The following is a 27908-nucleotide window of genomic DNA, read 5'->3' as shown; positions in this document are numbered from 1 at the left end:
GTGTGATATCCATTTGGAAATGGTTTGTTTGGAAATGGGCTTCCCCTCTGCCCCTGGGGCAAAGCTGAGAAGTAGTTGGTCCATTTTCCTGAAGAGTTTGGTACGGTCCAGATAATATCTGAGCTGTCTGTGCATGTCTAGTGAGTACAGAATTCTCTCCCCTTGTTTTGAGGGCTAGGAAAGAAGGTGGGTAGATGTATGGCCTGATTGATAGTTACATTAGATACCACCTTGAGCATAAAGGAGGGATTAGTCCTCGGGGAGACCTTGTCTGCATGGATGATGATGAAGGGCTCAATGGCCATCAGTGCCTGAAATTCTGAAACTCTCCTGGCTGAGGTGATAGCTAGGAGAAAAGCAGTCTTCCAGGAGAGGAATCAGTTCTGCTGAAGCATCAGGTTCAAAGGGTGGTAAAGTAAATTTTTCCAAAACATAATTCAAGTCCCAGGCTGGAGTGGGTGGCATTCTGGGAGATCTGATATTAGAAGCCCTCTGAGGGGTGGCATTCTGGGAGATCTGATATTAGAAGCACCTTACGAGGAACTGTTTAATCAAATGAAGGGAGAATGGGGGCTTTTCTGTATAAAAATGAACTGAGATGGCTGAGGCATGGATTTTCATAGAGGAGAAGGAGAGGCCACTATTAAGTAGCTCCGCTAGGTAGTCCAGGAAAAGAGGGATGGAAGGTTGTGAGGTATTGCTTCCTCTGGACTGGTGCCAGGAGCAAAATCTTTTCTAGTTTCCTGCATAAGATTTTCTGGTGATGGGCCTTCTGGCCACTGTGAGAATGTCTAGGACCTGGATGCTTAACAGGGGGCCCTTGTTTGCCTTTAGAGTATTAGCCATGCTGATAGTTTGAGAGTCTGCAAGTATGGGTGCAGCATTTCCCCCCACCTGAGTTAAGAGGTCTGAGATCAGGGGAAGCTGCCTGGAAGGCTGTAAGGTCAGGCTGCGCAGTAAGGGGTACCAATGTTGCCTGGGCCAATCTGGGTGGATCTGCAGGAACAGGCTGAATTGCCCTAACACAGGTACCATGTTGAAAGGGATTATTGATAGAATACAGTTTTATGTGTTTGATCTGCTTATGACAGGGCTAATCTCTGAACAACTGTTTGAATATTTCAAAGTAGATCATCCAGTAGTACCCGTTGTTTTTGGCCTTCCGAAGATGCATAAGAATTTACACCATCCACCCATGCATCCTATAGTATCCAGCAGGGGCTGGGCTATAGAGCCACTTTCTATCTTTGTTGAAAAAAATCTCCGGATTGTGCTAGACAGTTGTCATACTGTGCTTAGAGATACTAAAGTTTTTTTGCAAGAGCTGAATAATCAGTTAGATGTTTTATCTGGTCATTGCTTTTTTGTCACACTTGATGTAGCCTCTCTATTCAGTGTTATCCCCAATAGTTGGGGGATTGAGAATATTAGAGAAATATTATGTGCCAATGGATTTATTACTAGCAAAGTTGTGCTCATTTGTAATGTTTTTATTTTCAATGACTCCCATTATATACAGAAGGTTGGCGTGGCTATGGGCACTGCTTGTGCCAATAGCTATGCCAACCTAACACTTGTGAATTGGGAGACTAAGTTTGTTCTCTTCAATAATAGATTTTGTAGTTCGATAAAATGGTTCAAACGTTTTGTCGATGATATTTTTTTGCTATGACAAGATACAGAAGAGGAGTTAGTACAATTTTTACAGTATCTCAATGGATTGAATGACTTTTTGAGATTTACGTATACATATTCATCAGAATAGATTGATTTTTTAGATGTGAAAGTGAGTAAAAATGCCCTGTCATCTATTTCCACTACTATATATAGGAAGGACGTTAGGAGGAATAACATACTCCACAATAGCAGTATGCATCCCAATCACACAAAATTTAATGTTTTAAAAGGGCAGATTTATCGCATGATGGTCTCCATAGTGATGATACACGGCTAACTCTTGCACTAACCAAATTGAAAGAGGAATTTATTGAGAGGGGATATAAGCCCACTGCCATTGACTGTCAGATTAGTGCAGCTTGGGTGGAGAGAAATAGAAGATGTAGACCTTATTTTGAGAATGTTCCCCCAAATGCCCAAACAAATGTTGTTAGAGCTGTTGATTCTCCATATAATATTATCACCAGTAGTACTGTAGGAGTTAGGATGCCACTAACTTTTGCTAGCAATGTGTGCATGGTATGTGATGTTATTAAGAACAATTGGGATATTCTCTTGACTGATCCTGGACTCAAAGATGTTACAGATCGCCAACCCAGTTTTACTTTCAGGAATAACAAATCTCTTAAGAACCAGTTATGTTACAAATCCAAGGGTAGACAGAATGCTGTACAATCTGATAGAATGGGTACGTACCCATGCAGGAGATGTATGGCTTGTGTGTGTATATATGGGGGGGGGGGGGCACTTTTGTACATCCACAATTAGGCTTTGAGATTAGCACCACTTTATGTGCTGATTACCATACCAAGCACGTTGTATATTTTTGTTTCTGTACTATCTGTTTTTCATTCTATATAGGCAAAACAAATAGAGCTTTCAAGGAGAGAATTTTAGAATACCTAAGAGACATTAGGAATGCTAAGGAAACAAGTGTGTTGGCCATGCATGTTGCGAAAGAAGGCACTGCACATAAGCTTAAATTTTTTGTTCTAGAAGTCATACACGATAGTATTAGAGGTGGTAACATCAATAATAAGGCAGAATCAGTGGAACAGAAGTGGATTATACGTTATCAAGCTGACAAACCACCAGGTCTCAATAGTAAGGTGTCTCTGAAGCCCTTTTTAAAAGCTAGAGCACTGAAACATTGACCAAGTAGTAACCAGGCTTATGTCCTTGGTTTCTTATATATATCTTTGCTATGTTTTTTATTTTATATGTCCACAGTATTGACCAGTTTTACATACATATTTTAGACAGATTTTATTATATGTATATATATATATATATATATATATATATATATATATATATATATATATATATATATATATACACACACACACACATTTTTTAATATATCTTAGTATATTTAAATGTTGATACATTTTACAATTTATATTTATGTTAATGTGATAGACCAGAGTCAATTTTAATTATGTACTTAGCAATTTTTGAGCTGCAATGTATGTTTTATAGTGTTGCTGATTTACACACTGATGTTAGTTTCTTCACTGCTTAGACAAGGCAATGAATGTGTTAAATTGGTTCAGTGATTAGTGTGCCTCATTGGCTGCTAGAATGTTTAAAGATGTGACTTGAGTTTTAATATTTTGGTTTGAGGAAGCGGATGTAATCCGTGAAAGCGCTTACCTTGTTGTGTTGCTATTAAAGAGTGCTGTGTTGGAACCAGTTTGCCTTTTTCTTCACTATTTTGCTGTTTGCTACATTGGTTCCTTTATCGGTTCAGAGGTTTGTTCTGAATTGCCCTTATGGACAGCATCGACTGAACTTGGTTTTGTGCCTCTGCCCACTGGTTTGGAGGAAGATCTGGGAACCCTTTTGGGGTTGGCAGCATGTGGAAATAAAATTTGTACCCCTGGAATACTATGTTGAGGACACATTGATCGTTGGTGATGGAGGCCCAGTCTTTTGCATGGTGGGCAAGCTTTCCTCCTAGGGGCATGAGCAATTGGGCAGAGGTGAGGGGTGGAGGTGAGAAGACATTCTGAATTCTTTCCATAAGGGGGTAGGGCTTAGCACTCCCTGTTTTAGAAGTGGAGATACTCCATCGCTTAGATCTCTGCATACCCTGAGACTGTTGTCTGGGGGTCTGTTTCCCCTAGGTCTAGTCTGAGGTGGCCTTGAGGGGCTGGAAAGGACCAATGTTTTGAGGGGCAATGCCTACTGAATCTTGGAGGCTGTACTTGCAAAAAAATCTTTGAATGTCTGCACAGACTTAGCTTTGTCGTCCATATTTTTTAAAACCTATTCTGCTTTGGTGCCAAAAAGTTTGTCTTTGTTCAGAGGTGCGTCCAATAATTTTGATTTGACATGGTCTGGCAAGGTCTGTTCCTTAAGCCAGGCATGCCTTTTAAGTGCAGAACCTGTGACTGCTGCTCTGCAGGATGCTTCTAGGGTGTCCAACTCACATTGCAGGGTATGCTTGCTGACTTGGCTTGTAGAATGCATAAGCTCTTGTAATTCTTACTTTATGCACAGTCAGGGAAGGTAGATAATTTTTGCTTAACAAGTTCCATAGTATGTTGCTGGTATTTCAGTATGTCGAACTGACAGTTTAATGCCCTAATGGCAATAGTTGCAGAGGTGTATACTTTTTACCCCATCTGTCTAATGCTCGGGAATCCCTGTCCGGTGGGGTGGGATTCTTAGCTGCAGTTGCTTTTATTCTTTTAGGTCCTTGGGAGATTACCTCTGGGTCAGCAGTAGGATTCTTAAAAAGAAATTTGTGTGAGTCAGGGACTCTGTAGTACCTGTCAGGGTTCCTGGGAGCAAGGGGTAAAGTATCAGGAGTTAGACTGGATTCCATAAAGACATCATCCACAACATCCAGAACAGGAGGGATAGCTAAGGGTCTGTGCTGTGGTAAATCTAAAAACTCCCTGAGTCTCTTTTTGGACTGAGGATAATCCTGGCATTCTCAATGGAAATGCTCTCTCTCAAAGTATGCAGGGTTTCACCAAAAGAAAAATCCTCTGGAGGAGAGGCAGAAGGAATGGATTTCTCTGCATCTGAATCCTCATAAGCAGATAAGGGCATGTCTTCATAATCAGAAACCTCAGAGTCGTTGGACTCTTGGTCAGATAAAGCGGTTGGGACAAGTCTCTTTTCCTTTTAGCAGGGGAAGGCTGGCTTCCCCTAATCAATATGATAAGGTCTTCCACCATTTTAAGCATCTGAGATTGTGGCAAGGAAGCAGGCACTTGAGTTCGGGTCATCGGTTTTTTAGGCCTAGCTCATACTCTAGGCCTTAGAAACTCGATAGTTTTAGAAAGAACTGAAGACATGAAAGTCATCTTTAGTTTGTGTTGAATATTAGTAGTGCAAAGAACTTCCTCAGAAGCCGCTGCCTGCACAGTGGCTCTGGACCAATCCAAGGTAGAGACATCCGCAGGTTCCATAGTCAAAGAAGAGTTTTGTGGCATACCGGACTCCAAACGGGTCTCGGTAGCGGCCTGCAAATCCATCGAAGTGGGTATCAGGGGCTGTGAAAGCGCCTCACTGAGTACCGGCTAACTGGCGACTAACTTGACGGAAGCGTCGTCAACAGTTTTGGACCTATGGCGTCTGTCTCTGTCTTTATCCTTACGTTTTTTCAGAAGACTGGTAGTTGGATGGCTTACCGAAGCCATTTCAGAATACGGAGATAGAGAGCGAAAGTATTTAGCTACAATAAGGGCCCGACGATGAATAGCTTGGGCATTGAACAAAGCACAAAACTGGCAGCAAGGGATGTCGTGGTCTGGGCCTAAACAGGTGACGCAGTAAGAATGGAAATCTCGGTGTGGTACTTACTTTCCACAGGCGAGACAATTGTTCACTTTTTCTGACATCGGTTAGAGCAAGAAAAAAGGATCCCCAACGGGGTACTTAGCTTTAGAAGACTTCAACTTCAATTTCGAAAACAAAATCTCAGGTAGTGGCCGACCAGCACTCGTGCGAACTGCTTCTGCTTCGGGATCTTCGGCAAGAAAGACTGATGTAATGGCGTTGGCTGCCTGTTTTTATACCGCTGACAACCTGATGTCAGTCCTGAAGCGACAGCAACCGACGCAGAAATACTAAGTCTCTGGTATTTGGGCCAACTGAGGGCTACCCCTGGCAGGATAACCCAAGTGTGATGACTGCAACAGTGAAACACAAAGAACATCCAGAATGAGGCACCGAGTGTCTTCTTTTTTGGGAACCAGGAATAGTCTGGAATAAAGGCTTTTGCCTGTTTGTCTGAGGGGACAGGTTCTACTGCCCCTTGGGATACGAGAGTTTGGACTTGTTTCAATGCCTCTGCCCACTGATCTGGAGGTAAGTCTGTGTACCCTCGTAGAATTGGGAGTTCGCTGAAGGAGAATTTGTATACATGAAAAAAATTATCTTGAAGACCCATTGGTCCTTTGTTACAGACAGCCAATTTTCTTTGTAGAAGAGCCTTCCTCCTAGTTTTTGGTAAGCGAAAAGAGGGCAGAGGGGGGAGAGGGAGTCATTGAAAATTTTTGCCATAATGGGATGGCTTAGAACTCCCTTCCTTTGGAGTGGGAGTGGTCCACTGTTTGGTTTTCTGCTGTCCCTGGGGTGGGGGTCTGGGTGGTCTGTCCCTGCAGGACTTACCTTTCCTCTGTCTGCTACATGCAGGAAAGGACCAGTGTTTTGAGGGAAAATACCTGCTGAACCTAGGAGGTTGTACCTGAAGGAAATCCTTTACTGTTTGCATAGATTTTGCTTTGTCTTCCATCTTTTTAAGCAACTCTTCTGCTTTTTCTCCAAACAAGCAGTCCTTATCCAAGGGTGCATCAAGTAATTTAGATTTGACATGATCAGGGAGAGGTTGTTCTTTCAACCATGCATGTCTCCTAATGACAGATTGTGACACTGCTGCCCTGCTAGAGGCTTCCAGGGCATCATATCCACAGTGTAATGAGTGTATAGCCACTTGACAAGTAGAGTGCAGTAGCTCTGCTAACTCTCTTACAGTCAGGAAAGGTAGAATTTTTTTGTTTTAACAGCCCCAAAGTGTGTTGTTGATATCTTAACATGTAGAACTGACAGTTGAGTGCTCTGATAGCTAAGGTTGCAGGGGTGTATACTTTTTTAACCCATCTGTCCAGAGCTCTGGAGTCCTTGTCAGAAGGAGTAGGATTCTTCGTAGCACTAGCCTTAGCTCCTTTTGGTCCCGGTGCAATGACCTCCAGGTCTGCAGGATTTCTGTATAGGTATTTGTGAGAATCTGGTACTCTGTAATACCTGTCAGGTTTTCTGGGAGCAGGTGGGAGGGTGTCAGGAGTTAAACTGGATTCCTGGAAGACATCATCAACTACCTCTAAGATAAGAGGGATGGCCAAGGGTTTGTTCTGGGGCAGGTCTAGAAACTCTCTTAGTCTTTTCTTGGACTGAGGGAAGTCCTGGGTTTTCCAGTGGAAACGTTTCCTCAGGGTGTGAAGGTTTTCCCATAAGGAAAGCTCTTCTGGTGGGGAGGCAGAGGGAATGGATTCCTCTGCATCTGAATCCTCATAAGCAGCCAGAGGTGGTTGTTCCTCTTCAAACTCTGAATAACCACATTCCTCAGAATCCTGTTCATTGAGTATATCATTAGAAAGGTCTCTTTTCCTTTTAGAAGTTGGGGATTGACTACCCCTAATAAGGGAGATAAAATCCTCTGCCATTTTAAGCATTTGAGTTTGGGGAGGTTGAGCAAGAGTAACATGGTGGCTAGAGGTAGTTTTCCTGGGAATGGTCTTGCCTCTAGGCCTAAGTGAATCCATCGGTCTGACAGGAATGGTAGTCGGAAGAGATTACGTCATTTTTTGCCTGCAATCATAGTGCAAAAGGCCTCCTTGGAAGCCGGTGTCTGCGTCACAGCTCTGGACCCAACCGAGGCAGAGATAACCAAAGGCTCGGAAGACGAAGAAGATTTCTGCGGCATACCAAACTCAGAAAGGGTCTCGGTAGAGGTCTGCAAAGGTATCGAATTGGGCATCAGGGGCTGCGAAAGTGCCTCACTGAATTCCAGAGAAATGACGACCTGCTTAGCAGTAGCATCGTCGGAAGGCTTGGCCTTGTGTGGTCTGTCTCTATCTTTAGCCTTACGTTTCTTCAGAATATCTACAGAAGGTTGGCTGACTGACGCCATTTCGGAATGCGAAGATGGAAGACGAAAATCCCTGGCTACAATAACAGCTCTACAATGAATGGTTCTCGCATTAAAGAGGGCACAGAACCGCACTGGGGGACGTCATGATCTGGGCCTAAATAAGTGACGCAGTATGAGTCTTGGTGTGGTATTTGTTTTCCACAGGCAAGACAACTGTTAACTTTTTTTGGAAATCGGTTAGTGCAAGAAAAAAAGGATCCCCAACGGGGTACTTAGCTCTAGACATTTTCAGCTGTAAATCAAAACTCTGGTAGCAACTGACCGGCACTCTTGCGAACTGCTTCTGCTACAGGCTCCATGGCAAGAAAGACTGATGTAATGGTGTCGGCTGCTCTCCCTTATAGCACTGATGACCTGACGTCAGGCAGCATGCGACAGCAGCCGACGCAGAAAAATATTGACTCTGGTATTCGGGCCGGTCGAGGGCTACCACAGCAGGGTAACCCCACAGGTGATGACTGCAACAGTGAAACACGAAGAACATCAATTATTTTTAGCAGACAGACCAAATTATACGATACTAGGTAAACAACGAACTCTACAAGAATGAAGTGCCACTTTAGCAAAAGAAGTAATATTGTAGTATTGCCACCCCACAGCAAAACAGTCTCCAGTTTGGTTCTCAGCTGTGGTGAATTCTGTCCTGAGTCAACATGTCTTCCCAGTGCCTGCATGAGTTTTTTTCTGGGTGTTCTAGTTTATTCCCACATTCCAAACACATGAAGTAGATGGACCTAATTAAGACCTGGTGACCTATTTCTATTTCCCTCTCTGCCTTGTAAACCTCACGGATAGCAGTGGCTTTCTGTGAAGTCACTCTTTGAGAGAGAACCCTTTGCACTGGTTTTGGTACAGCTTGCCCTACAAAAGCTCACGTCCTACTTTGGGTATCTGAAAAGGCGGCAACCCTAACAGGGAAATTTTATACAGAAGAGAATAGGCTACTTCTGTACCTTACTAGTACATAACGAAGAACTTCAAAATGCCACACCCTTATAATTACTGTGTTGATGGGAAGAACTGGAGAAGCATGATAAACAAAGAAATGTTTTGGGATTATGGGAAGACACTCAAGATGCTTTTCTCCTACCAGATAAGGTACATTAAACAAATAAATAACGACGTGAAGCCACAGAATCTGCCAAAATGCACATGGCTTTTAACAGTATAATAACCAAAATGCTATTTAAATAAAGAACTAGTTAAATGCACAAGTGTTGTGGAGGAAAAAAATAAAACATTAAAAGCTAGGAAAAAGGGTAATGAGCCTGATTTGAAATTGAACAATAATTACCTTGCTGTGCTTCCAAGTCGGTAATGTAAGATGATGACGGGACCACACTGGGTGTAGCAGGTAGATAGCTTGTTGATGCTAATGTAGTCTCATTATTCAAAGCACCAAGCTTCTACAAGGGAGAACAAAGGAGAAAAAAATATCAGTAAGCAGAAACCAACAGAAATGAGCATAATGTGCACATCCTCAACCAAACAAGATAAAGAACTCTACAACCAAGAAGAGAAGTAAGAACAATATTCCTTTTACACAACATTAAGCTGAAATTAAAGTAAACATAAATATATATTTAATTTCTTGCATTCATTTGTTAACCAGTTAAGTGAACTTGTTCTTCTCAGACAGGACACAAATCATAAATGCAAGGGTAGAATACAACATATTTAGTATAGCTAATCGGCTTCCACATTTTTGGGAGGAAGGAGGAAATTACAACACCAAGAGAAAACTGCAGAACATTCAAAAGCCTACTAAGACAGTGACTGGAAATCAGACGTGAACCTCAGACCTTGTGAGATGTGTAATGGTGATACTACCAACAAGCCATCGTGATGCTCTAAAAAGTTTTTTTTTCCCTCTTGTAAACTCAACCTCTATGCTTTATGCAAATGTTATTTTATTTATCATTTGTTAACCAGGCAAGTGACCTGCAGTGGATGCCTTCCAGCCATAACCGATCTACAAAAACAAATTATACAATGACCCCCCCCCCCATTAATATTCCAAAACATGCACGCTGATTGGTCAGCGTGCACGTTGTAAATCAGAGTTACAGTAATGGAAAAAGGTCTGGTCGCCCGGACTTTTTCCATTAGTTTAACTCTTTTTTTTTTTTTTTTTTTTTTTTACAGCAATGGAGAACGCAAGATCTCCGTTGCTTGCTACAACCTGTCTCGCCATGTTAAATGAGTTTAACATAGCGAGACAGCTTTTTTTAAAGTTGTCTCGCTATGTTAAACCCATTTAACATAGCGAGACACTTTAAAACGCAATGGAGATCTTGCTTTCTCCGTTGCTTTTTTCAAAACTGTTAAATGCCTTTAACCTAGCGAGACAGCTTTAAAAAAAGCAACAGAGATTCTCCGTTGCTTCTTTTAAAGCTGTCTCGCTATGTTAAATGCGTTTAACATAGCGAGACAGGCTGTAAAAAGCAACGGCGATCTTGCTTTCTCCGTTGCTTTTGCCCACAGCTCTGATGTACTGCGTAAATATACGCATGCGCAGTACATCAGAACTGCCGCAGAATACCCAGACAGCTGCGGAAGGGCAGCAAGGAGGCATTATACAATGCCATTATTTAAGAAAAGTAATTATTTTTTTTCTTAAACAATGTCATTGTATAATAGCAATAACCCACTTCTGGGTGTGGGTAATGCTGGATTTACCCACGGTTAGCTTTGTTTGGCCACTCGGGCTTTACCCTCGTGACCAAACCACACCAACCGTGGGTAAATCCAGCATTACCCACACCCAAGTGTGGGTTATTGCTATAATATAGCATATTATCACAAAGTGGGACTGTAGAAAAGATTAGTAAAATAGAAGTTAAAAATACGGAAGATGAAGTTATGGAATGCCTGCGAAGTGAAGGATTTGGTGTAGAAGGTCTAACACAGATTACATGACAGTGTGATGGAATGAGTCCCCAAAGTAAAGAGAAACAAGAAGATCAGGAGACATCTGAAGATGAAATATGGACATGGGAAAGAAAAAGAGATTTAATACAGTGTAATACTTATGCAAAGGACAAAGCAAAACTAATCGATACAAAAAGAGCAGCACCAAGGATATTTAAAGCGAAATACAGGCAAAGGAATCCAGACATGAAAACTTTACAATACAAAAAATAAGAAGGCAAACAGGAAAAGTAGAAAAGAAGATTACCAATGGATAATCCGAACAGAAATTGAGGTTATGGAGTACCTGTGAAATGAAGTAGATAGAGCAATGGACATCCAAATTCAGGAGAAACCAGTGGAACGGGAAGCAACAGGTCAGTAGCTATATGAAGATATTTTGCAGCTTTTCACAGGAAATCAGTATAAACGTTCACTTGAAGCTGGACAGCAAGGGAAGGAACAGGCAACTCTGACAAAGACAATGTTGAGGAGTTATAGGCCAGTGAGTTCCCATACAATAGAGCAATAGATGACACAGATGGAATTGATGAGAATGTGCCACTAGAAGATGCTATAGCACTTTCTATAGAATGCCCGCAGGAAATGGAGAACAAAAAATGGGCTCTCAGTTTAGAAGAAATGAGCTAAGAAAAGAGTTGCTTGATTTAATACAGATACACAGACATATTAATATCAACTAAAGAAATAGACTGCAGAAGGTTAATAAAAACCCAAAACTTAGAAGTTTGATAAAACAAATGAACACAGTAATTAGGAATGTCCATGGAGATCCATGCGATGTAACAGAAGTAAACAGGATACATTACTATGCAGCTAAATTAATAACAGGTAAAATTTTAACACAATAACATATGGTAATAAGGGAAAGGAAGGAGAGAAATCGAATGCCATTATGGAAGTACTGAATAGAGAAAACTCTAAAGCAATTAAGACAAATGTCACTGGAGTATAGAAGAGGGAACAGATCAACAAAAATACTCAGAAAGATAAACATGATAAAAGCAATGAACAGTATTATAACAAATCAGGATTTATCATACACTATTGCAAATAAACTAAAAATATCAGCACAGGCAGAAAAACTCAGCAGATACATAGCTAAATATAAAGTAAAAATACAAAATAAGCCATTTATTGATGACCCAAAAAAAGTTTTATAGAGAATTTGGAAACAAGGTAACAGGAATCAAAAGACCATCAAAAAAACACGAAATAGATACATTTTGGAGAAATATTTATGAAGATCCTGTGGAACATAAAGATGCTAAATGGACAGAAAAAGTAAAAGAAAGAAATAGAAGTTCAAAGGTACAGGATATGAAATGGGAACAGTCAGAGACTGAAACAAAGTTAAGAAAAGCCTCTAATTGGAAAACCCCAGGCCAGATGCAGTACCCAACTTCTGGTTAAAAGTATTAACATCTTTGCACGACGATTTAGTAAGAACTTTTATATGCGTACGCCAAAGAGACACCAACCTGGCTAACAACAGGAAAAACAAAGCTCCAACTTAAGAGTGAACCTGCAAGCTAAATCATAAATTATAGATCACTAACTTGCCTTCTGACAATGTATAAACTTTACACTGGAATCGATGCCGACAGTTTATACTCATTTAGAAGAAAAGGGCAGTAAAAAAGTCATATAGAACAAAGGATCATTTGTTGTTAAATAAAGTTATCGTGGGGAACTGTAAAAAGGGGAAGAATCTAAGTATGGCATGGATTGACTACAAAAAAGCATTTGACAATATCCCACGTTCATGGATAAAGAGTGCTTAAAAATGTGTAAGATGCACCTTACACTGATATACTATATCACAGTGACCATGCAACAGTGGCAAACCACTCTGCAGTTAAGCCATAATTGTTCTTCTTTCGGCTTTTCCTGGTTAGGGGTCGCCACAGCAGAACTCCGGTCCGCTAATGATTGGCAGATTTTTATGGGTGCCGAGGTGCCAGCTCAACGCCCAACCTTCAACGAAGGCAAGCCCATTCTACTCATGTCTTTCGAATGCCACTCGACCGCGGGGGGGGGGGGGGGGGGAATTATTACTCCAGGTATAAAAATCCAAAGGGGATATTCCAGGGTGACTCTCTGTCACTGCTGCTCTTTTGCCTTGCCCTTAACCCATCAAACTGTCTGCTTAACAGATTAGGTCATGGCTATAATTTGGCTCCCAGAAAGCAACAAAGTATAAAGACTTCTCATCTTCCCTTTGTTGACAATTTAAAACCGTACAGCTCATCAGATGAGGAACTGAAAGCACAACTGCAAGTAGTCAAAATGTTTTCAGGTGATACAAGAATGTTATTTGGTCTTGAAAGCTGCAGCACCAAGAAAACATCAGTTTGGGACAAGAATGTGATATTAAAGAACTTGAGCAAGAGGGAGTGTATAAACATTTGGGAATTGATGAAGGATCAGCAATAAAACATGAACAAATGTGAATAAAACGTAGTAAGGAATATTTTAGAAGACTTAAAATTAATCCTGAAAACAACACTGACATCTAGGAACAAAATTCAAGCTATAAACCAATTTGCTCTTCCTGTCCTAACGTAACAGTTTTCGAGTGATTGACTGGCCCCAAAAGGTGTTGGACAGATTAGAAAGGAAAACAAGAAGATGCTCATCAAATGACTTATAAAAATCAGTGCATACAAAGTTCATATATTCCACATTCCGAAGGAGATATGGGCCTCCTTGAAATTGATTACATGTACAGATCTGCAATTGTGGGACAGCATACATATCTGCTGACCTCACAAGACCCAAACATAGTGAAAGTTTTGAAACGTGAGGAGAATAAATCTAAGACAACTTCCTTTCTAAGTCTAGCAGAAGCATATCGGCATCATGCAGGAATGGAAATCAAACCAGAAGTAGATACAAATTAGGCAGCAACTGAATGTGCCCAAAAAAAAAAACAAAAGAAAGAATATAAGGTGAAGGATCAGATGAGAAGGCAAGAAATGTGAAGAATGTATAAATATAGTTGCAAGTACAGAAAACTCCTGGAAGAACCTCATGTTGAACAGGAGAATGCAGGAATGGTTAAGGAGAGGCAAATTCAAACCAAAAGGTGAAAGGTTAATATTGGTTACAGCCCAAGATAGAGGCCTACGTACATGTTGGTTTACAAACTCCATTGAACATGTGGCAGAATCTGACAAATGTAGGTTTTGTAAAACAGAACTGGAAGCAGTTGCACACCTTGCTGCTGGCTGTGATATACTAATGGCAGAAGGATTGTATACTGAAAGGCATAATAATGTGGCAAGACTGTTGCAGTGGGGATTGTGCAAACATTATGGTATTGAAGTGGCTGAAAAACACTGGAAACATGAGACACAAAGCATCACATAAAATGAGGAAGCTTATATCACACGAGATCACCCACTACCAACAGTTCAAAAAATAGATGCGAGAAAACCAGATATAGTAGTCCATGAAAAGAAGACAGAAGTAGCATTGATTATTGAAATTGCTACACCCAGTGACCACAGTGTTATGTACAGAGGCACAAAGTCGTAAAATACCAGGATTTGTAGGCAGAAACGAGGGCAACGTGGAAGAAGGATACCCAGACTGTTCCAGTAGTAGTAAGGGCAACAGGTCTTATAAAAAAGAATTTACAGTCATACTTGGATATGTTACCAATACATGTAACTCCATACGAATTGCAGGAGGAGTCATTACTAGGCACACTGTGGATGCTGCGAAGAGCACTTATAGCTAACATCAAAGACTGAAACAACACTAATTTCATGAACTTTAATTGTACTTTGACTTAGGAGTAGGGTCCATTCCCATCATGGTATTAGAAACCTAAAAGATTTGGACAAATTAAAAATGCAAGGGTAGAATACAATACATTTAGTACAGCTGTTAATCGACTTCCATTTTTTGGGAGGAAGGAGGAAATTACACTACCAAGAGAAAATTCATGCAGATACAGAACAGCATTCAAATCCTCACTAAGACAGTGACTGGAAATTGGACGTGAACCCCAGACCTTGGAGATGTGTAATGGTGATACTACCACTAAGCAATCATGATGTTGAGGGTGGGAGGTTGGCTTAATGGTTAAGGTGTTTGCTTTACAGACACAAGGTACAGGGTTTGATTCTCACAGAGGGCAGTTGGCTAGGCTTAAAATGGCCCACAAGGGCAGTTAGCCTAATACTAATCTATGAACCTAATCTATGAATCTATGTTCTCACACAAACTCAACCTCTACTCTTTATGCAAATGTTATTTTAATTATCATTTGTTAAACGGGCAGGTGAGCTGCAGTGGACTCTTTCCAGCCATAACCTATGTACAAAAAGGAAACATAGCATATATGAGCACTTAAGTGTAGCTTATAAACCAATGCAAGAGGGAAGAAAGAAACCAGAGTACCTGGAGAAAACTTACTCAGGCTGGCAGTAACCAGAGGTCAGGAGTGAACATCACACCCTACAGCTGTGAGGAACAGATTTGGCTAGAGGACTGAAGTCCACCCTTTGGCTATATCCCACTTATATAACAAATTCCTGCACTTGAGAGTTTGATACCAGATTCACAGAGCATTATTTATTTATTTACTTATTTTTACTGGTAGAAAAGTATTACCTGTATAGAGCCAAGACCTGCTGCATAATCGGGAGTAACATTTTCTGCAACAGTCTCTTCCTTTGCCTGCTTTTCTGCACCTTCGGTTTCTGTTGGTGAAAAAAGTTAGCCAAAATCACCATGACTGCCTTACAAACAAACTGAAACATCAATAATTAAAACCTAAATTTGTTAACATCTGCGGAACCTACATGGACATTCCTGAAATGGCTGTCAGCTACAACATGTAGGATGTAGACTATGAAATGTAAAATGGGCAAGAAATCTCTTGCAGTTAGGTTAGCTGCGTTGAAATACTACAAAATTATAACATACATGAAACAAACAGTTCTGATAATGTGCACTGCACTGCCCTAAGGTACAATCCAAGGGAGCCAGACAACTGGCCTTACCTGCGATTCATATATTATGCCGCTCTTAATCAATAACTGAAAGCATTCACATCTTACTCCATTGCTTTTTCCATAAAAAAATTACAGTTCCACAAGAAAAAAAAATTATACCAAAAGCAGTTAGGAAAAAAAAACACTGAACTCCAATACTATGGTGCACAAATGCAATAAATAGAAAGACTGCAGTCAGCATCATGTACAAGGATTTTTCCTTCTGTTCTTTAGTGAAGAATACCAGGATGATACTCTACTGAAACAGGAACTTCAGTATACAGTAGTGATGTTTATGTACAGTTGAATGGCCATTTATGAACTGTACAATTTATCTGCATATCCTGTTCAAGTTAACTGGACACATTGCTGCTTTATTGAATGCAAAGGTGTATCTACACCAAAAGATTCTGCAATCACCAAGATCAAGTGAAAAAAATATGCATATATATATATATATATATACACACACACACACATACACACACATATATGCGTGCGCGTGCATGATGTTCATAAAAAGTAAGATGAAGTACTTTTGTCAGCATACATGTAGACAAGAGCATAATGAAGGCAGCTTCCAAACTACGAGAATAGTACCTATCCCTCAGCTTTCCATAAGCATGTCCTTCGATGTTGTAAAAGAATGGAGAAAGGGAACATGCCACACTTCACAGTGAACAATGTTTTGATTTGTTCATCATTATAAGACAAAAGACCTGTATGAGTGTGCATGCAACAGTTATCACATCAGTGGGATGGGCATGGGACTAAAAGAAAGGGTAAAGAAAACAAGGATTACATGCAATGAAGAATAGAATGGAACAGGGAGATATACAAGAATAAGTGATGGTAGGTGGCAGTGCAGAAAGTACAGTTGTGTATAACACAGATGTTCAAATTCTACAGTGCTGTAATAGCCTTTGTGTGTCTGAGCTATTTCCCCCTCTAGGGAGCAATAACAGGCATGCTTCAAAAGTTCTGGCATCCTCCCATACTTTCCCTTTGGCGGCATGCTTCAAAAGTTCTGGCATCCTCCCATACTTTCCCTTTGGCTGATGAATACCCAAAACCAATCAGATAAACAGCAGACAGAAGGAAGCAACTTTAGGACTTTCTTACCACAGAAAAAAATATGAAGAAACTTCACTCTGCCTGAACTTCTAATCAAATATAAAGAAAAGCATTTTATATCCCCAAAAAACAATTATGCATATGAAAGAAAAAATGATAGTGACTGGTTGCAGCTATGGCAGCAGTGTGGAATTCAAACATCTACTATTATGGTAAGTTCTTATACAACATTTCTACAGCAGGTAACATCTTTCCATCCTGCTCACTCCTAGAGAGATTTCCTTCACCTTAGGGTTCAACAAGGTGGAGCCATCAAATGCAGGACTGATGAATGACACCTTGAAGGGCTCCACAGAGTCACAATGACTCACCCAGATGTGCCTTCTTGTAGCAATTCCTGAACTTGCATCTCTCAAACCTCCTAGGCATGAGAAATTAACCTCATTAAGGGAAGGAGAGGACAAGCATACAGGAGACGGGGGGGGGGGGGGGGGGCAAAATGTGGATTAGAGCATCTCTCTGTGACTCCCCCTGAGGGGAAATTAGGGTAAAGAATCTGTGGCAGTTGCTGTAGCAGGGAGAGGCAAAGAGGTCACAGCAAGGTTGACCCCAGTGACAAAAAATCATTGCCATCACTACAGGATTGAGAGACCAGTTGGGCAGTATCAGGATGGATCTGCTGAGCTTGCTGGCTAGGAAGCTGGATCTCCCCGGAATTTGCATTGCCACAAGAAAGTGGTTGGAGGAGATCACCCACTGCCAAACTCTCACTGCTTCTCCGCAAAGGGGGTAAGATCTGATTCCCCATTTGTTGATGTACCAAACCATTGACATACTGTCTGTCTGAATAGCAACTGTACCTAGACGAAGAGAGCTCTGAAAGGTCTGCAAAGCTAACATTACTGCTGTCATCTCCAGGACATTGATGTGTAAACTGATCTCTTCTGGGGACCACGTACCATCCCATGAAATGCCCCCCACCACCAAATGGGAGGCATTCATGGTCAGTGTGGCCTTCACAGCTGGAAAGATAAATGGACGTCCCTGACACAGCTTGTCAGACTGGATCCACCCAAGTAGGGAATCCTCGCAAGCCCGCAAAATCTTTATTCAATGCTTTAACGGATGCCAAAGCATCGATCACTGCACTGATGGAGTCCACTGGAGAATTCTCATGTGAAAGCTATCCATGGGTAATAGGGTGATCGCTGCAGCCATCAAACCTAAGTCTTGAAGAACCAGTCTCGCAAGAGGATAAGGATGGTCTAGAATATGTCTGACATGCAATCTTAGGGAATAAATTCTGCTCTTGAGGTAAGAATGCAACCTGTCTGACTGTGTCCAGGTGAGCTCCTATAAACTCCAAAACTAAATGGTTGAAGTTGGGACTTGGAAAGATTTACTGTGATCCCTAGGAATGGCCACAACTGGAGTAAGAAATCCCTGGCTTTCTCTAGCAGACACTTGGTTGGAGCAGAAAGAAGCTGGTCATCTAAATAAGGAAACACTCTGAATCCGTGCAGTCTGAGATGAGCTGCTACCACTGCCATACATTTGGTGAACACCCCTAGGGGCTGTGGTGAGAATTAATGAGTGGCTCCCAGCTGAAAGCGCAGATATCTTCAAGAGCTCCTGTTTATTTTGATGTGACAGTATGCATCTTGATTTATTGGGCACATCCAGTTGATCTTCTGTAGAAGCAGTAGAATGGACTGAACTGTGAACATCTGGAATTTAGAATTCTTCAAAAATTGATTTAGATGACTGAGATCTAGGATAGGTCTCAGGTCCCCTGATTTCTTTGGCACTAAAAAGTGCCTTGAGTAAATTGCGGATCCTACTTGGTCTGGTAGGAACTCTTGGATGACTCTCCTTTCTATCAGCTTTTGGACTTCTAATACTGCTAGCTCCTTCTGATTGGATGGAAAATTGGGGAGAGAGTGGTTTTGTGAAAAGGGAATGAAGTATCCATCTGGACATAATCCTTTGCACCCAATAATCTCTTGTGAAGGTTGTCCAGGAATTTGGGTGCAAGGAAAAGCTCCCCCCAACTGCCTCCAGAGAAGAACAGTCAGGCAACCTTTCAGGAGCAATGAAAGGGCTTGTCCAAGAAAGAATCTTGAGACCCTTATTTCTGCAGACTCCCCAAGCTGCAAGGATGGTATCTTCCATTATTTCCCCCTCTGCCTCTGGGAGAAAACTCCCCACATCAGCACTGAAAAGGCCCTTAAGATTTCCAGAACCACATCTTCTTACTACTGTGCTGATTCTTAGAGAAATGGATTCCAACATCAGACAAGGTCTTTCTATCCTTCTCACTATGGGAAAGTATATCTAAAAGTGGGTCCAAACAGGTAAGATCCATCAAGGGAAGCATTGATGAAAGAGGATTTAAACGGCTCCACAAAATCACAGAGTCTCATCCAAGCATGTCTCCTTATGGTTCCGCCTGAACTATGAGCCTGTGAGGGACCTTCAAAAGTGTGACATTTTAACCTAAAGGACATGTTGGATATAAACTGTAGGGTGGCCAGCTGGGAAGAGTAAGTTTTCTCTTCCTCTGTCGACATGGACCCTGGGGTAGACTTAGAGAGTTCCTTGATCAAGTCCATCTGTAATCTACTAAAATGTGCCACATAGTTAAGTGACCGCAAGGCAAACTCACCAAAGCATAGATGTACTTTCCAAATCTGTCCAACGTCCTAGACCAGGGGGCAGGCAACCAGTGCCTCTAGAGCCACATGTGGCTCTTCCACCCCTCTGAAGCGACTCCCTGTAGGACTGAAAAAAAAAATAATATGGAAATAAATAATGGCTATTTTTATTTTATTTTTTTCAAAGCAGACACCTCTTATTTTGGAGACTGAGGTGATACTGTGACACTAAAATAAAAAAAAGGTGTTTTAATATTTTGTCAACCAAAATATGTGTCACATCCTACAAGGTCTACAGCCTACCACCTTTCCCTGCTGCTTGCAGGTGGTTAATCTTGAGTTTTTGACCCCCCTGTAAGCCAACCAAGGATAAATCCAAAAAAAGAAAAGTCTTGGAAGAAAATAGAGAGTTTAATTCTGTGGACAGATTCATTTGTTTTAACTGCCAATGATGCTGGCTCACCTGTGTGCTTGATTTGTGGTGAGAAATTAGCAAACAACAATAGGATTGCAACGCTGAAAGACATCTGCAGGACAAACACATAGCATTTGCTGAAAAGTACCAAGCTGGAGATGAATGAAAAAGGGTGATTTCGGAACTGCTGTGGAAAGTTTATCAGAGCAAATATACTTTCAAGAAGTAGATCAAGTCTGTAAACTCAACTACTGCTGCTAGTTTTGTGGCAGCTCAGGAGATATTAAGGCACAGAAAGCCATTCACAGGTGGAGAATACTTGAAAGAATCATTCATTAAAATAGAGCATCTCTTCTCATACTTTAAAAACAAACATGCAATTGTTCAGAAAATTAGAGATGCGGCTCCTTCTGCAAAGACTGTCAAGGACAGGGCCATTAAGGTAGCAGCAAACATCACCAGTCAACAAACTGAGGACATTAATTTGGCACCAGCATACTCAACTGCCTGTGATGAGTCAAAAGATGCAAACAAAACTGATCGGACAGAGCTGTTATACAGATATGTGAACTCTGATGGGCTGCAGGAAGAAATCATTGAGTTGATAACCACTAAAAGGCCAAACGGAGGGGGGGGGGGGGCATTTGTGAGGCTGTGAATTGTTTAAAAACCAAAGAAATAAACATCACCCACATGGTGTCAGTGGCTATTGATGGGGCATCTAGTAAGAGAGCAGCACTGTAGGGATTTGTGACTTCACTTCGGAAGTCACTGGATCAAAAGCTGCTGACATTTCACTGCATTCTGCACCGAGAATCACTGTGCACCCAAACATTTCTTCCCAAATGCATGGAGGTGATGAACCTTGTCATTCAAATAGTGAGCAAGATAATGGCAAAAGGGTTAAAACACAGACAATACTGTTCATTGTTAGATGAAGTCAACAGCACATATTCTGCAAGCAGGTTTTCTCAAGCATGAACTACATAAAATGCAAATATCAGTCATGCCTCATGGATGACAGCCTGCAGTCCTGTGTGAAGATCAAAGTAACATCTTGCAACCCTGATATAGAGAAACTCTGCAGTGATGTTCAGAAACAGAAATCACATTAAACATGTGAGAACACTATCATTCAATAGGCTATTATTTTTGTGAAAAAAAAATTATTTTGGACCCTCTGCTGATATAGCTGTGTTTTACGTTTAGGCCCGATGGTTGACTGCTGTACTTTGCTGAGGGAAAAAACAGAAGAGGATGATGGCACACTGAAATGGACTTAAGTCATAATTAAATACAAACTGGCCTATTTTTATGTTTACTCTTTTTAAAGCTATTAGGGTGCAGCTATACATTTTATTTATTTCAAAGTGGGCTACTTTTTATTTTATTAATTTTCCACAAGTAAGGGAAGGACTCAAACAGGCCTGGATAGTTCTTTGTTTTATTTCACAGCAAGCCTTCACAACAGTGTTTTTTTATTTTTTTTACTCCTCTTCGTAAGAGTTTGGCGTTTTCCTTTCTTGTAACAGGTAAAAGAACAGCAATAAAATGTCAATAGTTTTCTTTTTGCAGTTCTATAATTTCATAAATGCAATAAACTGTAGTTCTTATATATATATATATATATATATATATATATATATATATATATATATATAGTATAATAACTATATACAAAACTTTATATGCTGTTTATGTGTTATCTTCATTTTAGGGGTTAAATAGGTTTTGTGGCTCCAGACGAATTTTATTTGGTGGGAGAGGAGCCAAAATGGCTCTTTTGATAGTGAAGATTGCAGACCCTTGACCTAGACTCTGTTAAGATTGTGGACAGAGGAACTCTGTTATGTTAGTTCCCTTCTTGGTGACTGCTGCAACAACCACAGCATCTACAGGGGTTCCCTTACGCCAGTACTGCCTATCCTTGCAGGCTCCTAAAATCTTGTCTGGATGGCAGGGGATAGGCGCCATGGTATCCTGATCCTTCCACACCTGGTGGGAGATGAGGTCTACAAGGTCATCTGCCGGGGGGTAATCCAAGATGTACATGGGCTACACCTGAAGGCTTCCAGAAACACCAATTCCTCTTGGGAAGGACTTTGGGAAGACCAACCACCTTTTGGTGCAGGATCTCTAAAATGTCTCTGAAGGAGACATCCTCAAGTAGGGACCTAGGGGACCTTCCCCCATCAAAATCAGTACCCTTGTTTAAAGATTCCTGGGGGAATCGAAGTGCCTCCTCTTACACATTTTCTTCTGATGGACCTCTTCAGTGGGGTGTTCTGGACAGGTATCAGAAGAGACAGTTCCTGTTCAGTAGTTCCATGTCTGGAAGCTCTTATGGGCTGGCTGTCCTTATGGAGAAAGATGACCGGACTTACCCTCTCCACTATCTCAAAAGCAGTGTGTCAAGGACAAGTATAAACCAACCTTGCAGGAGCCGAAGCTGTCGGCTCAGTCAATTCTCCACCCCTCTAGGATCTCCCCTCTGAGGAGGCAGCTGGACCAAAGTTCTCTGAGGGGAAGCAATGACTGTAAGGTTTTTGGAACCAAAGTCAACCTCCCAGATGGGGCATCGACAGTTCGGCTAGGAAGCTCGTCCTGCTCAGTGAGGACTGGCGCTGAATGGGTGAGGGATAAAGTCAGATCCGAAGAAGAAAGTGGTATCCTCAGATCAGATGGCTCCAAAACCATGGGCTGGACTGGGGAAAGTGTCACTATGGGGTGTGAAGGTAATTGAAGGCTCAAGGACCCAATGGAAGACAGAGCCAGCAACACCTCCATCTGGATTTGTGCTCTAACAATTTTCCTCATCACCCTTCTATATCTGCCACAGAAAGACTACTGGAAGACCCGAGTGAGGAAGTTGTGGAAGGAGAGCAGGGACGACTTCCTAGGAGTCTCCTGTAAAAATGGTGATTCAAGTCTAAGAGAGAGAGGTTTAGGAGAGAATCTACGGTTCTGGACCCGGGGAGATTTGGCCACAGAAGTTGTAGGATCTGATGTCAGATCCGACACTTTTTTTTTATTTTGGAGGGTGGCTCCAAACTTGGAGCAGATGCAGTAGACTTCATAGGGGAGCGCTTCCTGGGCTCCCTAAGCTCCGATGACCTTTGCTTTTTCACAGGGGGTTGAGCCTGAGAAGTAGAAGCAATAGTGGAAGAAGAAGCTGCCAAAAGACCAACTTATTCCACCTGTAACTAATCAGCCTCGAGTTGAAACCTGCACAGATCTCACAAGACACCTGCAAGTGAGACTGGCCTAAACAATATACACATACTGTGGGCATCAGCATTGGGTATCTTATGCCCACAGGAAGTGCACTTCTTAAAAACCGGTAGGCTTGTCAGCCATACCAACAACCAAACTCTAGCAAAAAAAAAAAAAAAAGAGAAAACAAAGGAAGAGATAGAAGTAACTCTACAAGATACTGTATGTATGTATGTATATACATATATATATAATACACATACACAAACACACACACACACACATAAGTAAAGGTAAAGAAAAACTACCAACAATGGTAGGAATACCTAAAAGGTATAGAAAAAAGGCCTAGCACTAACAATGGTAAAAAAGCTACCTACACAGTAAAAAGGAGTAAAGGGAGGAAGGATAAACAGATATGGACAGCAATAAATAAGGAAAATAAAAAAATAAATTATATTTTATTACTCACAAAAACCGGGAAAATCCGAAAGACACAAACAAACTCACAAAACCCAACAAAGCACTCTAGAGTTCGAAAGAAAGCAATCCTGACCAAATCATTAGAATGGCAAACAAGATCTGAGGTAATCTGGCAAGTAAGGGGCATTACGGGTAAAGGGAGAAGCAAGAATCTAAAAGTACTGGCCAAGTCAGATCAGAGGGTTGGATCCAAGACCCATACGTTGAGGAATGAATGAAAATGACATCATTAGATCTCATAGTACCTCCTCATTTCAGGGGAACCTAAACTTGTTTCCACAAAAATGCATACTTCCTCTTGGAAACAGACTCAGAAAAAGAAAACTCCTCTAAGGGAGAGGGGACATTTATTCCCTCCTCAGAATCAAAGTCCTGACTTTGGGAATCCATAGGAGAGGGGACTCTGTCTCAATCAATGACAGACTATTCTATCTCCAAAATTTTTTTTTTAATCACAACAGTACTCGGGTAAGAATTTTTGAATTCCAGGACAAACTGACTGCAAAAGGCTCCTGGCTAAGGTAAGAATTTCATCTTTATGTACTATAAGAGTATCTTCAGAGCAGCAATTTCAAATGTGTTCTATCCCTGAAAGAAAACTGACTGGGGAAAGGTAATTATCCCAGGCAACAGGCCTCTTTCCCCAGCTCTCACAAGAAGAATCTCCAGGAGCATCTCCCAACCAAAGGAAGATGATGCTCCCATGCCCTTATCACACACTGGAATAGCCACAGAGAACATGTGTGCCCCTGGTTTGTGATGGTAGAAGAAGCAACACCAGAGGAACTCAGAGAGCCCAGTGGAAGAGCTGAGGAACAATTAATGGCCACTACAGGATCCCCCACCAGTAGCTAAAGCATTAACTGAGCTTGTAGTAATTACAAAGACTCATTTTTAGTAGGTTTTGGCTTTTTAGGTAAGGCAGGAGAAGAATCAACAGTACCGGAGTGAGAATCCATGATGTGACTGAGGAAGAAGCTTAATTACTAGAAAGCAGTGCTGGAAAAACTTAGTTGGAAGGTAAGTTGCCACAAAGCAATCACAAGCAGAACACATGGACTTAAACTTCCCTAAATGATCACAACACCAAAGTAGATTCACAAACGATACATACAGTCTTTGACTGAACTAGTAGTTCCTTTCCCTGCTCTGTACCAACTGAAAAAAAATGCTGTCACAAAGCACACAAGCATTACAATGTCTGTAGTTTTAACACACCCTGTAAGTAAAACATGAGCATCTAAACCCAAAAACTGTTTACTTTTAACACAAAAAATATTCCAAAAAAAAAAAAGAAAAGAAATAAGCCTCAAGCTAATAAGGCAGTTCCTGGCAAACTACAGTTACACAAAAACCTGAATTGTGGAACTGCAATTTCTTATTGCCCTTTTGGTTTCTGGAAATGGTCCTCTGACTGACAAGCTCTTGCCATCCTGTTCACTTCTAGAAAGCATCTCTTTAACTTTAGGTTGAAACAAGGTGGATCTGTCACCATAGTGCCTTTTTTAGGCAAGGTTCAAATGACAAATTCACCACCGTAACAGGTACAAGCAAGCAAAATCTTAGGGTAATGCTACTCAATGCTAGAAGTCTAAACCTCAAAATGCACTCACTCGAGGCACTCCTTAAAATGGAGAACACTGACATCTGTGCAGTGACAGAGACCTGGTTCAAAGCTCCAGAGAGCACCCCTGCATTACCAGGCTACAATTCATACCACACCTTTTGGCCACCTAACACAGAACGAAGCACTAAAGTTGGAGGCGTGTCCATATTCATTAAGGATATCCACACCTCCAGGCTAGTTGCACAGCATAATGCATCCGAGATTATCCAAGTGCAACTAACTCTGGGCAAGACCGCAATCCAAATTGTAGCTTGCTACAGACCCCCCACCATGCCCCAGGATTCCCACTCCTCATTTCTTGATACACTGGAAAGTACTAGGTTACAACCCAACACCCTAGTAATGGGTGATTTCAACTACCCCACCATTAACTGGAAAAACTACTCATGTACCAACTCTTTTGCTCAACATTTTCTAGAATTCATAAATTCCAACGCCTTGGATCAAGTTACTCACATCTCCACCAGGGGCAGAAATATCCTAGACCTGGTCATTACCAACATGGGAAACCGGTGTTCCACACCAGAGGTGAAAATTCCTTGTTGGTCAGATCCGACCACAAGCTAATCAGCCTAGACATCCACATCCCACCCCCAATTAGGGAAACCATCGTAAAAACCTTCTCCAAAGCCAACTTCACACTTCTTAAGACAGAAGTGGCAAACTTCATGACACCCATGCAGATGGACAATCGAGGTATGACTGCTGAATCCTACACAAATGCACTTTATAAGCACTTACACGAGTGCATGGATCATGCTATCCCTAATAGAACCAAGATGCTATATTCCATAAAGGGAAGCCAATCTGGTGGTCCTCTGCCATAAACAAACTCTACAACAGAAGAAACAAACTGTTGCAAAAAAAAGAGTAAAATCCCATGACTGGAGGAACTCCCTGGTCAACCTCAGTAAGAAGCTGAGATCCCTCATAAAATCCTCCAAAGCTAGTTACGAAAACAAAATTGCCACTGACTCTAAAGACAACCACAAAGCATTCTATAGCTATGTCAAGAATCTCAATGGGAACACTCAGATCTGCTCTGAGTTACAGCACAATGGCACTAAATATACAGAACCAACTGATATTGCCAACATCCTAGCAGATAGGTTCAGTGCTAACTTTATCCCCCTCTCACCCCCTAGAGGGCCCATCTCTATACCGGAAGAATGCAAAGTTCCTATAATCACGGCTGCACAGGTAAAAACACACTCTCCAAATCCAATAGCACAGCATCCATGGGACCTGACAATATCCCAGACTGCGTTCTACATGAACTACAGAATGAACTGGCACCCTACCTAAGTACCATGTTCAATCATAGCCTCACCTCAGGCTTTGTACCCACTGAATAGCACACCACGACGGTTATCCCACTCCACAAAGGGGGAGCCACGACGGACCCCGGGAACTACCACCCCATTATCCTGACGAGCCTGGTCTGCAAGGCCATGGAACGTATCATCGTGGAACTCATAAACAAAGACATTGGTAATCTCCAAACTCTGGACCCTACCCAGTTTAGATTTGTAAAAGGCAGATCATGTCTCCTAAACCTGATTGACTTCTTTGAAGCAGTCACCAAAGCCATAGATGAGGGTAAAATGGTTCACACAGCTTATCTAGATCTCGCCAAGGCTTTTGACACCATCCCCCACTCTAGAATTATAGATAAGCTCACTAAACTAGGTATAAATCCCTATGTCAAAAGATGGGTTGCCAACTGGCTCACGGACAGAACCCACACTGTGAAAGTAGCGGATTCCAAATCCAACTTCAGACCAGTGACAAGTGGAGTACCACAGGGTTCAGTCCTGGGTCCTCTCCTGTTTGGTATCTACTTCTCTGAAGTGCAGGCTAACACAGAAGGTCTTTGGCTAACAAAGTCTGCAGATGACTGCAAACTAGGAGCCATAATCGAAACTCCTAACGATGTGGACAAACTACAAAAGGGCCTCACTGAGACAGATACCTGGTGTCAAAGCCATGGCCTGAAGCTCAATGCCAAAAAGTGCATTGTCATCCCCTTTGGTAAAAACTCTGTACCATGAACTACCACATAGCTGGTAGTCTACTTAATGCTGAAAATGTGATAAGAGACCTTGGGACACAGGTGGACAGTAGTCTCTCCTTTGATAATCACATCGCCACAGTGGTCAGGAAATCCTTCTACGTGGCTCATCTCATCACAAAAGGATTCTCATCCAGAAAAAAAAGAGGTCATTGCTCCCCTCTACTCATCACTCATTAGACCCATTATAGGGTACAATGCCCCTTTTGGTATGTACCTCACAAGACATCTACAACAACTGGAAAGACCACAGAAATACCTCACAAAGAGGATTACTGGCCTCAAACAGATGCCCTACGCAGACCGTCTCAAAAAACTAAAGCTTTACTCCATCGCATATCGCCTACTCAGGGGCGATCTCTGCCTAACATACAAAGCTATGTCAAACCCAGAGCTGTTGGACATGCTCCACTTAAAGAAATCCCAATCCCTCCGAGCTACACACTCTAGGGACCTAAACCTTGTCACCACAATAAACAGAACATGCTGGAGGGATAGATTTCTGTCCCAGAGACTTCCCATACTCTGGAACATACTACCTATCTATGTCAAACAGAGCTCCTCATTAGCACTCTTCAAGAAAAATCT

At 41.6% G+C, this 27908-nt stretch overlaps 1 protein-coding gene across 1 annotated transcript in view; it reads right to left on the bottom strand.

The window, feature by feature from the left end:
* Positions 1 to 27908, bottom strand: part of NELFA (negative elongation factor complex member A) — a 1417687-nt gene that overhangs the window by 501267 nt on the left and 888512 nt on the right. Inside the window, exons 7-8 of the mRNA XM_044062292.1 lie at positions 15401 to 15489; positions 9141 to 9252 (exon numbers count right to left, since the gene is read on the bottom strand). Coding sequence (XP_043918227.1) covers positions 9141 to 9252; positions 15401 to 15489 — 201 coding nt within the window. The remainder of the gene's footprint in view (positions 1 to 9140; positions 9253 to 15400; positions 15490 to 27908) is intronic.

Source organism: Protopterus annectens, chromosome 2.part1 (assembly GCF_019279795.1).
Source record: "Protopterus annectens isolate FY-2018-M chromosome 2.part1, PAN1.0, whole genome shotgun sequence".
Lineage (NCBI taxonomy): Eukaryota > Metazoa > Chordata > Ceratodontiformes > Protopteridae > Protopterus > Protopterus annectens.
The sequence above is the reverse complement of the archived record's forward strand: the minus strand, read 5'-3'. Positions and strand labels throughout refer to the sequence as shown.